The 15,586-nt window shown below is 38.2% G+C and overlaps 2 protein-coding genes across 3 annotated transcripts; both read left to right on the top strand.

Annotated features, from left to right (window-relative positions):
* Positions 1–3,310: 3,310 nt before the first annotated feature.
* On the top strand, positions 3,311–8,838 carry LOC115982761 (LEAF RUST 10 DISEASE-RESISTANCE LOCUS RECEPTOR-LIKE PROTEIN KINASE-like 2.5). 2 transcript variants are annotated; one of them, XM_031105473.1, is made up of 3 exons: positions 3,311–4,645; positions 6,907–6,939; positions 7,577–8,838. In XM_031105473.1, the coding sequence occupies exons 1-3, from the start codon at positions 3,865–3,867 to the stop codon at positions 8,689–8,691; spliced, it is 1,929 nt and encodes a 642-aa protein (XP_030961333.1). In that variant the 5' UTR covers positions 3,311–3,864; the 3' UTR covers positions 8,692–8,838. The 2 variants fall into 2 exon arrangements, with proteins under 2 accessions (XP_030961333.1, XP_030961334.1); XM_031105474.1 differs by having other exon boundaries at positions 3,312–4,627.
* Positions 8,839–12,056: 3,218 nt separating this feature from the next.
* On the top strand, positions 12,057–14,580 carry LOC115981238. The gene is made up of 4 exons (XM_031103400.1): positions 12,057–12,315; positions 13,308–13,487; positions 13,564–13,964; positions 14,044–14,580. The coding sequence occupies exons 3-4, from the start codon at positions 13,566–13,568 to the stop codon at positions 14,578–14,580; spliced, it is 936 nt and encodes a 311-aa protein (XP_030959260.1). The 5' UTR covers positions 12,057–12,315; positions 13,308–13,487; positions 13,564–13,565.
* Positions 14,581–15,586: the final 1,006 nt, after the last annotated feature.

Raw genomic sequence — 15,586 nt, 5'->3', positions numbered from 1 at the left:
AAGTAGAATCTAGAAAACTAGAATTTTTCATCACTGATGTTTTCATATGGGAAAATATACTTATTTGAAAAAGTGGAGCATCTTCGATTTGATTTCGGCATTGACTCTGATTGTGCTAGATGAAAAGTGAACTCATTATTATCTTGCTAAGGGCTCATTAGAATACTCATAATGGAGAAATTGTGCGGAAAGTTTACTACGCTTTTTGAAAGGCCTCTTAAATGAAATACTCATCTACAAACATAACAAGCGAGCACCTGTCAGTGGCTCCAGACCATAAATTTTGAGATGCTTAAATCCTAATGAACAACAAATATGATGATGAACTTTAAAGGGGAGAGTTTGGAATAATTTGATTGTGTTCTATACAATTAATTTGAGGTGGAAAAAGTGCTCGATCCTTTAAGTTCTTCATTTGATCATCTCTCAAACCCACACTCACTGTAAGTTCTTCTTTTCTTTATAAAGGTTTTTTTTTTTTTTTTTTAATAATTTTTTTTGTTAATTAATAGAGAGAATGTTCGGCAATGCTTTGAAGATCTCACACTAAAGGTATTCTATTTCAGAAAGTCTTACATTTTATTTAACTGTCATCTTGTAACAGCAATGTTTCAATAGCTTGTTAGACTCTGCCTCACTTGGTAATTTTCCTGTTGTTATCTATTGGAGGGTGAAAGAATTCCTCGCTGGTTTGATTGATGATAGCCGGCCCTAATTTAATTGGGATTAATACTTAGTTGAGCGGAGTTGAATTGCTTTGATTGGTGAGTGTTCATTACTTCATTTAGAACCTACCAGCCCATGTGTACTTCTAGAATGAAGCTGTCCAGTGAATGAAAGGACTAATTACGTCCATTGTATAATTATCACACTAATCGGACCTTGACAAATCTATTATAGTCATTCTCCTAATAAATTACCGACTCTTTAGTCATTCAGCTTCGGTAAAATGCCTGGCTGATATTATACCAAATAAGGACCTAGAATTGTTGAATGACTTGCTTTCCAATAGATGCGAAAATGAAAGTCTTTCCAAGTCTTCATTCATCGCTTTTCCAATTATCACACCAATCGGACCTTGACAAAAAAACTTGTTTACTATTAACCACTGACTACTGAGTTTCACAGTGAGAAGCAAGTGTTGAAGCAGTTAAGTGGCATGGTTTGGTTGAGTAATTTAGGAATCTTATGAAGTTGTAAATTTTGCTGTGTACTTATTACAATGCTATAGCATTGTAATAAGTACACAACAAAATGGATATTATTTATTTTTGACAAATAATATTAGTAGCTACTAATATTATTTATAGCATTGTAATAAGTACACAACAAAATGGATATTATTTATTTTTGACAAATAATATTAGTAGCTACTAATATTATTTATTTTTAATTTTCATTTTTATGAAAAATGGATATATTAAAGAAAAAAGAGATTGAAATAGGGTCATTTCAATTACAAAGGGCAGCTTATTGAGCTACATTGTTATACAAACAATTTACATGCTAAGAGCATTCACAATAGCTCTTTTAAAAGTTCTGTCTATTTTACAAAAAGAACATACTTTTTCTATTTTACATAACCACTCAAAACACTCACGTTAGATTGTCTATTATACACTCACTTTTATTTAAATATTCATTTATTATTATTATTTTCACATTTACTTTAACTTCTGTTCTCTCTCATCTCTCCACTCTCTCATTTTTCTGAGTTATTTGCTCTTTGCGTTCTCTCATCTCAAATGCCTCTCTCTCTCTCTCTCTCTCTCTCTCAATTTGATCCACCGTCAAACCCACCACCATCCTCTACCCCTTTCTCGATCTAACCCATCCAAGACCCAACTTTACTCTTTTGATCTTGATCAACAACTTCACTCTTTTGATCCTTCAATCTTGATTGGCAACTCACTCTTTCATTCTAATTGGTAACAATAATCACGAAACATGGGTTTTTTTGGGTTGAGGTGAAATGGGTTTTTTGGGTTGAGGAGAAGTGCTTTTGCGATTTTTTGTTGATCATTTGGTCTGGATTTTTGTTGATTTTTGGTTGATTTTGATTTGATTTTCTGTTGATTATGGGTCAATTTTGTGTTTGGATTATAAGGTGTTGTAATGGGTCTTGTGGTGCTGATGGTATTTTGGTGGTTTTGGGTTGCGGTGATGGTGGTGGTGGTGGTTGGGTGGTGGAGGTTGATGTTGGGTCTCTTCTTCTTCTTCTTCACAATAAGAAAGTCTGGGGAGAGAGTATGACAAGAGAGCGGAGGTGAGAGAGAAAAAAATAAAAAACTAATAGATACAAAGCTATTGTAATCGTGTAAATACACACAGTTATTGTAGTAACCTTCTATATTTACAAAGGTTTACAAAGTCGAATTTTGGTGCTTTTTGTGCCATATTGTGTAAATTTTATCACTTTTTGTATTTTAGCATGGCTGATGCAATTGATCTAAGGAACAAAAATGAAACGCCAACCAAAAAGGGAGGACAAAGCATCCTTCAATTTAGTGAAGAAGGAAGTTAGAAGCCAAGACGAGGAGGAGTGTAGGTTCAACAAGGCTTCAATGACACCTTCGGAATCCATTTAAAAAATAACATAAGTTTGATGGTTTGGAAAGTAGTGTGGGGCAATTGGGTGGTTTCCTATTACCCGCCCCCGCCCCACTTTTAATTCGGGCAGGCTTTTTTTACCCGTCGTATTCTAGTGGGTACCCACAGGTACCTCAAATTTTAAAATTTTTTATTATATAATTTATTAAAAGCTTATTTTGAACGCATTAAATTAAAACTCATAAAACATTAAAAAACTAATTCTAACATTATAAAACCTTCTCAAAGCATAACAATACAAAAATAATAGTAATAAGAAATACAAAAACAATTCAAACATATATAGAACAATTAAAAAAATATAAACAACGTAAATATTAAAACAGAAAAGCATAAATTCAATATATAATATAAAAAACTCATAAATTTAAAGTTAGAAACCTAAAAACACATGTATTTCTTATAAAAAAATCTATAATTTTTTTTGTTTTTTAAATGGAAACGCTAACGAATGTCTTTAAGGCATTGATTAATAATTCATTTTAAGAAAGTTTTTATAGGAAAAAGAAAAAAAAAAATTAATATTTTGATAACTTTTTTTATTTTTCATAAAAATTGTGTTAAAACTTTTTTAAAATAAAATATAAACCAATATCCTAAAGATACCCTTATTTAAATATAAACGGATGAGCGTGGGGTGAAATGTTAACCCCCACCCCCCACCCCATTTATAATGTAGGACGGGTAAAACCCATCCATTAAAAACGGACGAGGCAGGTACCATGAGTTCGGATTTAAATTGTCGTCACAATGACAAGGAAGGACGTGGATGGAGTGAGCAAAGACAGCATCTCCAAACTCATTATTGCATAATGCTGCTGTTAAAGACGAGTGGGGTCAGATTGCAACTTTTATGACCAATCTTAGCCCAACCAGTTTTACGATGGGACCAGGAAATAACTGATTGATTTGCATTTAAGGATAGTGGGTCGAGTTGCATAACTTTCAAACTTATGAGTCTACGTCGTCAGAACTCAGAAGTAGCCTCCTGTCAGCAAGTAAAAAGCAACTCCGCCCGTGTCGTTGTGAAGGGTAGAGAGATAATAGTAGATTTATGTGAAGACTCGCCTCCCCAAACCACAAGTTGTGCCAGACTTTTTCTATCTTATGAGTTGTCTACTATTTTAATTCCTTCTCCACTTCCCACCCCCAAAACCCTCTTTCAGTCTTTTTACTCTCTCGGCCACCATATTATATAATAATCTTTATCCGTATATCTCTACCCTCCACAATTTCAAGCTCCACAAATCACAAATGCGTCAAATAAACTTCATGCCCTCTTTCTTCTCTCATTGTCACCATATCATTATAATCTTCTTTTCCCTTGTACCAAAAAAATCCTTAGGTGCTGTGGACCCATTCTTCCAAACCTGCAGTGTGCCGAAAACCTGTGGTGATGGGCAACCCATAAGATTCCCATTCTACATCCAAGACAAGCAAAACTCCTCTTGTGGCTACCCTGGATTCAACCTCTCTTGCAACAATAATGGCCATCCAACTATCCTCATATCCAATAACAATTACACCATCCATGAAATTTTCTACCAAAACGAGACGCTTAGAATCTCAAACTCTGCCTTCTCAAATCCAAACTCCAATTGTATACCTTCTATAAACAGCATATCCCTTCCGGGTAGCCAGTTCGATCTAGCACCAAACCAAACCAATCTTTTTTTGTTTTATAATTGTAACTCTTTGGTGCATGAGAGTTGGCCTTCAGAGTTCTATCCTAGTTGTTATGGCGAAAACGACACCGTTCTGGCCCTGTCTGGACAGGACCCGAAGCTGATCAGCAACGTATCAATGGAGTGCAAGTCTTCGGTTCTAGCACTGGTTGAAGCTTATGGAGGTGGGATTGCAGAGTCGTTGAGAAATGGGTTTGTGCTAAAATGGAAATCCAGCAACTGTAGCATTTGCGAGGATAGTGGAGGGAACTGTGGGTTCGATAATATTATGTATCATTTCAAGTGCTTCTGCCCAGATAGGCCTCATGCTTGGAACTGCACTAATACTACTGGTCTTGAGTATCTTCCTGGTAAGTTTTTCTCTCTAGAAAATTTCTCTTTCTTAGTCTAGCCTTACGGTCTTTTTTGATACAGTTAAAAATTGAAAACTGAAAACACGACAATAAAATAATTTTTAAATGTGTAAATAATACTACAAGATCCATTTTTAAAGAAAAAATGGCTGAAAAACATATTGGTGAGTCCATAAACCGTGCAAGTACTGAAAGTCAACAAAATCAGCTTAAAAAAATAATAATAATAAAAAAAAGGCTGAAACGCAGATGCATGCGTTTCAGCCCAATCCAAACCTTACCTTAGGCATTATTATGAAACATTTGAAACTTTTAATGTCCATAGCCCAAATGTTTGGCGAGGCCTAAGCATTTTCCATCCAGTCTCACAAAAAACTCAATTTTTCTCCAAATTGAAAAGAAAATAGGCATTTTTACGCTTTTTTATGAGGAAAGACAAAACTGCCCCAACCCCAACTGTCCTTCTCTCCAACCCCATTCTTTCTGTTCAGTTCTTTTCTGAGACCTTCCTTCCTCAATGAGTTACTAAACTAATAATATAAATTTATATGTATGATATGTTAATATATATATATATATATATATTTTGATAATATAATTTTTTATGTTATTTAACTAGTACAAATAAAGGGCAAGACTTAGGTACAAAATTTAGGTACTGGTCCTTACGTTCTTCTCTTAAGATTTTGTCATGTGGATTTTTTTTAATGAAAATGAGGTGTATTTTTTAGTTAAGTAGTCACATGGCTGAATTTTAAGAAATGAACTTAAAAAACAGCACATAAGGTATTGTACTTAAGTTTTATCCACAAATAAATTATTTCTTACATATTATATAACAAGAGCCTAAGATTCAATTTATATAAATTATGTTTTTTATCCTCCTCTTTTTTTAATAAAAGAGTTTTCCACCCTTTCACCTTTCTACCCCTTCAACCAAATACACATGAAATAAAACTAAATATTTTCTATTCTAACGAACCTTTAATGTCCATTAGCCAAATGTGACGCATGCTAGGCTTGACGTAGCCACCTGTTTTTAGAAGTGGTTGACAAATTTTGCTAAAGCATCAGCTATGAGGAAAAGAAATATTCTACTGATAACACTTGTATTATTATATAGCGCTGAGATAGACCATAACATTTAATCTAAAGCTCAATTGAGTGCTTAAAAGCCTGATTTGGCATTTTCTTTCTACTGATTGTGTCCGTTGCATTCATAGTTGTGAGTTTTGACTAAGAAACAAAGAGTAATAAATAGTTGAACCAATTCTTTTGCAATCTTTCCATTCTCCTCGTGTCCAATTGTTGCTTCACTAAACTTCTACATAGTAATCTACACATAAAACTCTAGTCAATTAATTGATTTACCTACAAAATATTGGAATTTTGAGATCAGTACATAGAGATCCTAATCCTTCTTAATGTTTGAAAGGTATTAGAAATAATGCATTGAGATAACTGTATCTCTCTTGAATGATCTAAAAGATATAATGGCAAAGAAAAATCTTAAAGTGACAAACTTACCCTTATTGTATGGTCCATAAAAATGGAAGAGTTTTTATTTTACTCTTTTCTCAGTTAGTTTTCATAATTTTTGAGTGGTGCATTGGACAGGTCCAAGGCAACCTCCACATATAGTTTATAGACAAAAAAGGAAGGCAAGAGAGATAGAGAAAAATGGACTACATTCAATGGATTTCAAATCTTGTAATTATTCATCAATGACATGACCTCATTCTGGCTCAATATTAGATGCCACTGTCCTTAGCTCCTACACATAAATCAAATGTACTCTATGGATTGAATTTGTAAATATTAAGTACTCTAAATGGCACAATGGATTCTGAGCAGCCACCTTGCCTAATCATATCAAAATATGCTCAAAGGATCCAAAAGCCAAGTCAAAGTATTCAAATTAAAAACTTTCTCATCAAAATAATTTTTCCAAAAGAATATTACTTCTATTCGATAACTAATTATTCTCATCAAAATTTGTGTGTGCACGTGCCAGCACACATGTGTTTTAGTGGTTCAGAATAGATTTGCTGCAACTGGTTCTCCTGATTCAAAATTTATAAATTTAGGTTACGAGTCATAAAAGTAACTCCTTTGCAATGAAAACTATATAAGAGACATGAGCTGGTTTTCATAGTGCCTGTGTAAGGCTGCTAAGATTTCAAAGCATGCCAATTTAGCTGCGTTATTTTGATATTTTCTGTTTAACTAACAAAATTTTTGTATGGATCTTGCTGCAGGGAATAACAAAAGGGTAGTAGTGATAGCATTAGGTAAGATGCCTCTTCAATCATACTTCTTGTTGCAATTGTTATTCACGTGTGCTTGGACAGTATATGGAAATTAAATTATTCCATCTTAAAAGTGACATTTGTTTTTTCAACACATCTAAGGTACAGTTCCAAGCCATCATGATTTTCTCCTTGACTGGGTATGGCTAACCATCAAAGCTATACTGCAGTTATTTTTTATCTCATACAATGATAAGTTTTCAAATAACTTCTATTTTAGTTTTGGTCATGACTCCACTTGCCTATTTTTTTATCATTCAAAAGGACGTGCTTGTATTATACAGAATCCATAAGAAGACTTCTAAAACTTGTCCTCAAAATTTCAACTACAATGATGCATAAATTTCTTCATTGACCTACAATAGATAAATTTCACAATTCATGATTTTTCTCCAGGCAACCAGTCTGCCTGTCAATCAAAACCTCACTACTCTATTTTGCCTAAGGTAACCCAAGTCCCATGCCAAGCCAATCTGTCATTTTTCTTCTTCATTGTTAGTCTGTTGTCGGTGACACCACAGGCAAATGTAAATTTTATAAGGTTCAAGAGATCTCAAGGGATAATTTGAGCTACTCTGTTTTATGCGCTGCATAACTTTGTGATTTCTATTCTTTGCAGTCACTTCATTCGCTGGAATTGGAGTTCTGGTCATTATAATCTGCTACTTCTGTGGAAAGTTCTCATCTAAGAAAATTATTTATTTTTGGAAGAAGAAAACTTTAACCTATCAAAGTGTAGAGGCCTTTCTAAGGAAAAATGAACCACTAGCAATTAGAAGATACAGTTATTCAGATATAAAGAAAATGACTAACTCCTTTAAGGATAAATTAGGACAAGGGGGCTATGGTGGTGTATACAAGGGAAAGTTACAAGATGGTTGTTTTGTGGCTGTGAAGGTTTTGAAAGAATCAAAGGGCAATGGAGAGGAATTCCTTAACGAGGTTGCAAGCATTAGTAGGACCTCCCATGTTAATATTGTCACTCTTATGGGTTTTTGCTTTGAAGAATCTAAAAGAGCACTCATTTATGAGTTTATGCCGAATGGATCTCTTGAAAAATTCATATATAAAGAAAATCCCTCAAATGTTGACTGTCAATTGGGGTCGGAAGCATTATACAAGATTGCAGTTGGCATTGCTCGAGGATTAGAGTACTTACATAGAGGTTGCAACACACGAATCTTGCACTTTGACATAAAGCCTCACAACATTCTTTTGGATGAAAACTTTTGTCCAAAGATTTCTGATTTTGGCCTTGCAAAAATATGCCCTAGAGAAGAGAGTGTCATATCAATGTTGGGAGCAAGAGGAACTACAGGATATATAGCTCCAGAAGTATTTTGTAGAAATATTGGTGGGGTCTCCCATAAGTCAGATGTCTACAGCTACAGAATGATGGTTTTAGAAATGGTTGGGGGACGAAAGAATATTGATGTTAGTGTTGATCGTGTCAGTGAAATATATTTTCCACACTGGATTTACAAGCGCATTGAACTTGATGAAGAACTAGGACTGCAAGACCTCATTAGCAAAGAGGATGAAGAAATTGCAAAGAAGATGATAATAGTGAGTTTGTGGTGTATACAGATTGATCCCTTAAGCCGACCATCAATTAGTAAAGTGGTGGATATGTTGGAAGGAAGCCTGGACTCCTTGCAAATTTCTCCCAAGCCTTTCTTGTCTTCCCCACCAAGAACAACTGTAGATTCTTCTACTGCAACAGTGTCATTATGAAATGCATCTCTGTTCTGCATTTCTTTTAATCTGTTGTAGATGGCAATGAACATCTTTGTGAACTATATTGATATTGGACTTGTACATGAACATCCTTTTATGATTACCTACAATATGAATTTCTGGCATTGTGGCTTCGACTATGAATTAGCAATGCTGCAAGTCTACAGTAGTAATCGTCATGTATGTCTTAACAATAATGGTACCTATACTAAAATAAGATAGTTCTATAAGTTGAAACTTAAAGGAAAGCGTTTGAAAATTGTTAAAAGAAAACAGTTGGGAACCAAAATAATTGACAGCACAAACGACCCAAATTGTGTTACAGGCAAAGCCGAAATGTAAACTCCCAACCCTCCCCATTATTATGCAGGGTGGGTAAAACCCGTTCATTAGAAATGGTTGTGGCAAGTACCCATGGGTTCGGGATGGAGTGGGCAAAGACAGCATCTCCAAAGTCCAAACTCATTATGGCATGATGCCGCTGTTAAAGAAGAGTGGGATCAGATTGCAACATGAACCAAACTTAGCCCAACCAGTTTTTACGAGGGTTCCAAGAAATTACTGATTGATTTGGATTTAAGGACAGTGGGTCAAGTTGGCAGTTGCAAAACTTTCAAACTTAAAAAAAGTCTTAAGCTGTCAGAACTCAGAAGCAGCCTCGAAGGCATTCAGCCGCCTTATCTTATGTCTACTATTTTAATCCCTTCTCCACTTCCCACCCCACAAGCCCTCTTTCAGGCATTCGGTCACCATATTATAATAATCTTTCTTTGTATATCTCTACCCAGGAGCGGAGCCAGGAATTTCTATTTGGGGGGCCAAATTGCAACACTAATATATTTATCAAGACGAGCCCATACACACACATAAAATACACATGCTTTTTTTATTATATACACACACTTTTTTATTTGATAAGTTATATATATACACACACCCAACAAAATAATAGCTTAATATTTTCAATCAAAATTATGTTTGATGGCTATCTTTCATAAAATTAATAAAACACATTTTCACAATTTTCATAGTGAAATTCTTAAAAAGTTTCATTTTCTATAAAAATTATCAAATTTTATACTAATGTAAGTAAAATTATTCAATTGAACTAATGTAATTTTCAAAAACAAGAGAGGAACAAATTAGGCTCAAAACATATTTGAAACTATTTTGCTTTGACCCATTATGTGGCAACTAAAGAGACATTTCATGTGTAGTTTTAGTGACAATAATTTTTTAATAAGTCAATGACTTGTTAATCGCCATATAACAGGTTGAAAAAGATAAATTCAAACATGTTTGGTGCCAAATTTTTTTAAATATTTAACAGATATAAAAGCACATTTTACAATAAAAAATAGAATTGCGAAAAATAAAGTTGTCTGTATAACTATTAGACCAATTATTTTTTTTAAAGCATCATTGGACTAATAAAAATACTTATGGGGGGCCAGCTCTTATTTTTGTATACTAAATTTTGAAAACATTAAAATAATTATATATATTTAAAAAATTTTCAAAATTTTGGGGGGGCCATGGCCCCCCCACCCTTCAACATGGCTCCGCCCATGTCTCTACCCTCCACTATTTCAAGCTCCACAAATGTGTCAAATATACTTCATGCCCTGTTTCTTTTCTCGTTGCCACCATATTATTATAATCTTCTTTTCCCTTGTACCAAAAAAATCCTTAGGAAGATGAAGTCGCGGTTTCAACCTTGCGACCAGACCTGGGTTTTGAATCTATGGTTTGTCCGTTTCTCATCAAGTTAAGTCCGTTTGTCTGGAGGATAGGTTCAGATCTAAAACCTGTAGATAGGGGAATAAAGGTCCTCCAACTTATGTTCAGATCTTGTGTTCATATGAAATGGCTTCCCTTCTTTTGCTTTATCTGTGTTTTTGTGGGTCTTGGTGAGAAGCATCGTTTGGGGTTTCAAGGAAAGTCCGGCCGTCTTTGGCTTTTTGGGGATTGGATCAGAGAATATTGTGGTTGTGTGAGGGTTTTTGTGAAATATGGAGTTGCTTGCAGAAGTGGACCGGCGGAGGAAGGAAAGGATGATGGCGCCGGTGTACGGAGTTTGGTGAGTCTAGCGAGTAGGGGTACGGAGCGAGCGAGGCACTCAGTTGCTTTGTCAAATCGCACATGCTCCAATAACATGAACCGACGACAAGGCAGTAAGTCAGGTGTGCTGTTTGGTCTGCCCCTTGAGCCTAGCGCCCTCTCTAGACGTGCTCTCTCGTGTTTCCCAAGGGTCCTCAGTGCAGAAGTCAAAGCTTCAGTTTTGGGCTTACTTTTGTTTCCCTCTGAGGCCCAAAAATCTCCCTGCCATTTACCCATAAATACTCTATCTCCCTGTTATGAGCCCACCAATACCCCTTTAAAAAGGGTTGCTAGAGCCCAAGGAAAGAAGCCCCAAAATTGTAATATGCAAGCACAAGAATTTAGATGGGCTCTTGGGTTCATGGGGGAGGGGGGTGCATAGTTTGTTTGTTTTCTCCCAATTGTTTTGTTGGCTTTCACTAATGTATCTCTTTCATATGAATGAATAGTTCATGTTTTTTATCCAAAAAAAAAAAAAAAAAAAATCCTTAGGTGCTGTGGACCCATACTTCCAAACCTGCAGTGTGCCCAAAGACTGGTGATGGGCAAGCCATAATGATGACGTTGAGAATTGTCACCAATAAGTCACACCGTACTCGCGAGTCAACGAACCTGCACAACAAGAACAAACGGAAGAAAAACCCTTAGAGAGCACCGGTGTGGCGCCGGCCAAAAGCCCTCCGAAGGTCAAGTCAGAATTCGTCCCTTGAGTTATTTTGAGGCGTTTGAGAGGGTCAAATCATCTTACCTTGATTTGCGTGAATATTACTCCTTTTTATAGTGGTAGAGAGTTGCTTTTCTTCTTAACCTCCAGATCTTTCCAATGTGGGACTTTGATACAATTTCCCTTATTGGATCTTAGGGCTTTTCTAGGCAAATAGAGGTTTCGGATCATGGGCCCTTACCATGTCTGTGCGATAGGCCTTCAGAGCGCGTGGGCCCATCTTTACAAAGGTCCAAACAGTGCCCATCCGTCAGGCCCATTAAGATAAGCCCATCAGACTAAATTTTACTATCTTCAGTTGCCCCCTTCACCCCAATGGTCCGTCTGCTTTTAGGTCAAAGGACCAATGGGGTGACGATTCTAATGTATGGGCGTGACGGGTATTTTGATGACGGAGTGGGATTCGCGAAACAGAAGGTTGAAAATGTTTGACGGATCCAACCGTCAGATAGGACGACGGTTTCATATGGATTTAACCGTCAGACATGATGACGGGTATCTTGCCATTTCAGGCGGTTTAATCGAGTCGACGGTTACAAACTGTTGATGCGAGCAGACAGGTTGTCAGCATTTATTAGCATGCCACGTGTCAATCTCTGAATGGCCGTTGTATAGGATCGAAGCGTCGCTTCGTCTTCCGTGCATCTCCTATATATATGAGGCGTCTCAATCTCTCATTTTCGCATTTCCAAACAGAAAACGTCTGTCGGAGAGAACCGTCAACCTTGTCAGAGCAATCCGTCGAGTACCGGTAACCACCAATTACCACAACCGTCACCCGTTCTGCGCCAGGTGTGGTAAGTATTTACTTCAATTTCTTAAAGTTACATTTTCGTCCAAGCATTGTTGTTAGGCTTACTATACCCGTCAATGTTTTTAAACCCGTCAAGTCTTAGGTTTCATCATTAATTGTAGGAAATGTCTAGTGCGTCAAGTAACCAATCGGTGGTTCGTGACGTGACGGAATACGAGAGTGTATACCCGTCCGGTCATAAAGACCAAGATAGTCCAGGCGAAGATAGGAGTCCGTCTGCATCCTCTTCGTCCTCAACAAGTGAGGATGTGGAGATAATTGGAATAGGGGGTCCTGCTGACGACGGGAATAAAGCACCGGAGTCCGTTGTGGGTGCTGATGGACTAAGGCAGTTCATCATGTTACCAGAGTGGACAGTGCATAGGTTCACGTCCGTCATCCGGGAGAGACACTTCAGTACCTTTAGAACCAATTTTCAGATACCAGATTACATTCCAATCCGTCTCCCCTACGTGTCGGAGAAATGTTATTATGACGGGGTAGAGGGCGTTGGAGTGTACGAGCAGGTGTTGAAGGCTGGACTTCGGTTCCCGCTCTCTACACTCCATAGAGAACTCTTACATTACCTGGGACTGTCCGTCACCCAGATCTCTCCGAACGCCTGGAGGGTCTTCATAGCAATGGAGATTCTTTATGGTGCATAGTCAGACGGAGAAAGGAGATTGACGGTCCGTGAATTTCTTCACTGTTACCGTCCAGATGAGATTGACAGATCAAGGGGGTTGTACCGTTTTGCTAGTCGAAGTCCCCTGTTGAAGATTATATTTGAGACCCCAGACTCAAATAGAGACTGGAAGAGTCGCTACTTCTTCCTGGAGGGTGACAGATGGATGAACCGTCCAGGAGAGACGGAGTACATGCCCGTCGATACAACTTGGGGAATAATAAGCCAAATACGTATACACCCGTCTTACTTGTCCTTTTTTACATATCCGTACACTTTTATGTGCGTATTTTGACCGTCTGTCTTTGCAGGTAGACAGCGTCCGCAGATTAGCCTCGAGGAATTTAGTTTCCTTGAAGAGATTTGCAGAAAAACTAGGCCGGAGGAAAGGACCTGGGCTAAGTTAGTGAATCCAAAGACAATACACTGGTATTGTGACGGTCCAGAACCCACCCGTGAGGCCATTGCATACGACGAAAGAATACACAAACGTGAGTCCGTCTACTTTTACCCTTGAAATTTAAATTTTATTTTTGAGAAAATATCATCATCCGTCCTGTATTGCAGAAATGGACGACGCCAAGAGAAGGGCAATGATAAAATCTCTAGCCGTCGAGCAAAAGAAGACGGGTGAGATCGTTGTTCCCAGTGTGCCGGGGTCATCGGGTAAGAGGAAGCAGCCACCCAAGTCCGACCGTCCACTCAAGCAGCCAAAGGTGTCAATGGAGCCCGTGGTGGGCTTGATGGCTGAGGGCCCTAAGGCCGTCACCCAAGTTAAACAAGGGGCCGGTAAGGGCCTAATGCATGCTCCACCCGTCAGCGAGGAGAAGCCCCCTCCCCTTCTCCGTGAGGACTCGAAGTTCGCTTTGGAGAAACTCACGTCCATACTTTCTGCAGAGGACTATGAGGATCTTGGGAATCACTCGACGGAGGTGATGGGGGAGACGGGGTTATTTGCCGTCGGACAGGTAACTTTCCTTATCCTTCAGTTTATGTCCGTCCACTCCCTAGTTTCATTTTTGACACTTCTAATTTTGTCTATTTCAGTCCTTGGTTATGATGAAGGGCTTGATGGACCGCTGCCTCAACCGTGAAGCGGCTCTGGAACGGGTACGGTCAAAACTTGGGCAGACGGAAGAGGAGCTTGGCCAGCTGCACAAGTGGAAGGCCACAATGGAGCAGAAGTTTGAACTCTCTGAGAAGACGAGAGAAGAACTTGAACAGAGGACGGAGGAGGCTGGGAAGGCCTTGAAGGTTAGAGCAGACGAGGTGAAGGATCTGAAGAAAAAACTCCGTCATGCAAGGGATGACGCCGTCAGCGAATATCGCAACTCCGAGTCTTTGTTGAAGGAGCTGGCAGGATCGTTCCTTCAAGGCTTCGACGATTCGCTCCGTCAGGTGAAGAAGGCCTACCCAGATCTGGACTTGTCCATGATAACACTAACTGATCAAGGTCAGACGTCTGCTCTACCCGCCGCCTCCGAAAATACGGAGGATCTCTTTGGAGAAGAGGCAGCTCAGGGTGACGGAGAGTCCGCTATGCCGAATGAGGTCGCTGTTGTCGACCCCAATAAAGCAGAGTGAACCATATAATTGTTGATGAGGATCCGTCTCCCTTTTTATGTATTGTTAATAACTTGTAGACGGTTTCGTTGAAGTTTCATTTGTACTGAACAATGCTTTTCATTAATTGTCTTTTCGTGATCTGTATCCGTTAAGGATTTTCTCCGTCTATTTTTATTTTGAATTTTAATTTTTATGTTGATCCGTCCACTTATAAGCTAAACTATTGAAGCTAACTTATATCGTCATGTTGTCCGTCCACCTTGTGGGCGTTTTAGAGCCGTCTGCTTTGTGTATGTTCGTAATTTATTCACCGTTTTTGCTATGCCGTCCATTTTACAAACACGTAGTATTACTAAACGTTTTGTTGGTCCGTCCGCTTTTCGGACATGTAGAATTATTCACCGTTTTAGGTGCGTAAATATCTCTAATTTTAATTACGGTGATCCGTTCGCTTTGAGACTGATACCGTCTAAATTATGGACTTGTATAATTATCACCGTCTTGGTGATCCGTCCACTTTATGGACATGTAGAATTATTCAACGTTTTGGGTGATCCGTCCACTTTGAGGGGTTCACCGTCCAATTTGTGGAATTGTGTAACTACTCACCGTTTTGGTGGTCCGTCCACTTTATGGACGTGGAATTATTCACCGCTTTAGGTGATCCGTCCACTCTGTGGACTCAACACCGTCCAATTTGTGGACTTGTATAACTACTCACCGTTTTGGTGATCCGTCCACTTTATGGATAATTTTATTCGCCGTTTTGGTTACCCGTCCACATTATGGCGCATATACCGTCCACTTTACGGACTTGTAGAATTTACTCACCGTTTTGGGTGATCCGTCCACTTTTGGACTTGTACTGTTCTCACCGTTTTGGTGACTTTGTGGACATGTAGAATTCTCACCGTTTTGGTGATCCGTCCACTTTTGGACTTGTATTACTCTCACCGTTTTGGTGATCCGTCCAATTTATGGACTTTTAGAATTTCTCACCGTTTTGGGTGATCCGTCCACTTTT

The sequence above is a fragment of the Quercus lobata genome, chromosome 3 (genome assembly GCF_001633185.2).
Source record: "Quercus lobata isolate SW786 chromosome 3, ValleyOak3.0 Primary Assembly, whole genome shotgun sequence".
NCBI classification, from domain to species: Eukaryota; Viridiplantae; Streptophyta; class Magnoliopsida; order Fagales; family Fagaceae; genus Quercus; species Quercus lobata.
This window is presented reverse-complemented; position numbering and strand designations above follow the sequence as displayed.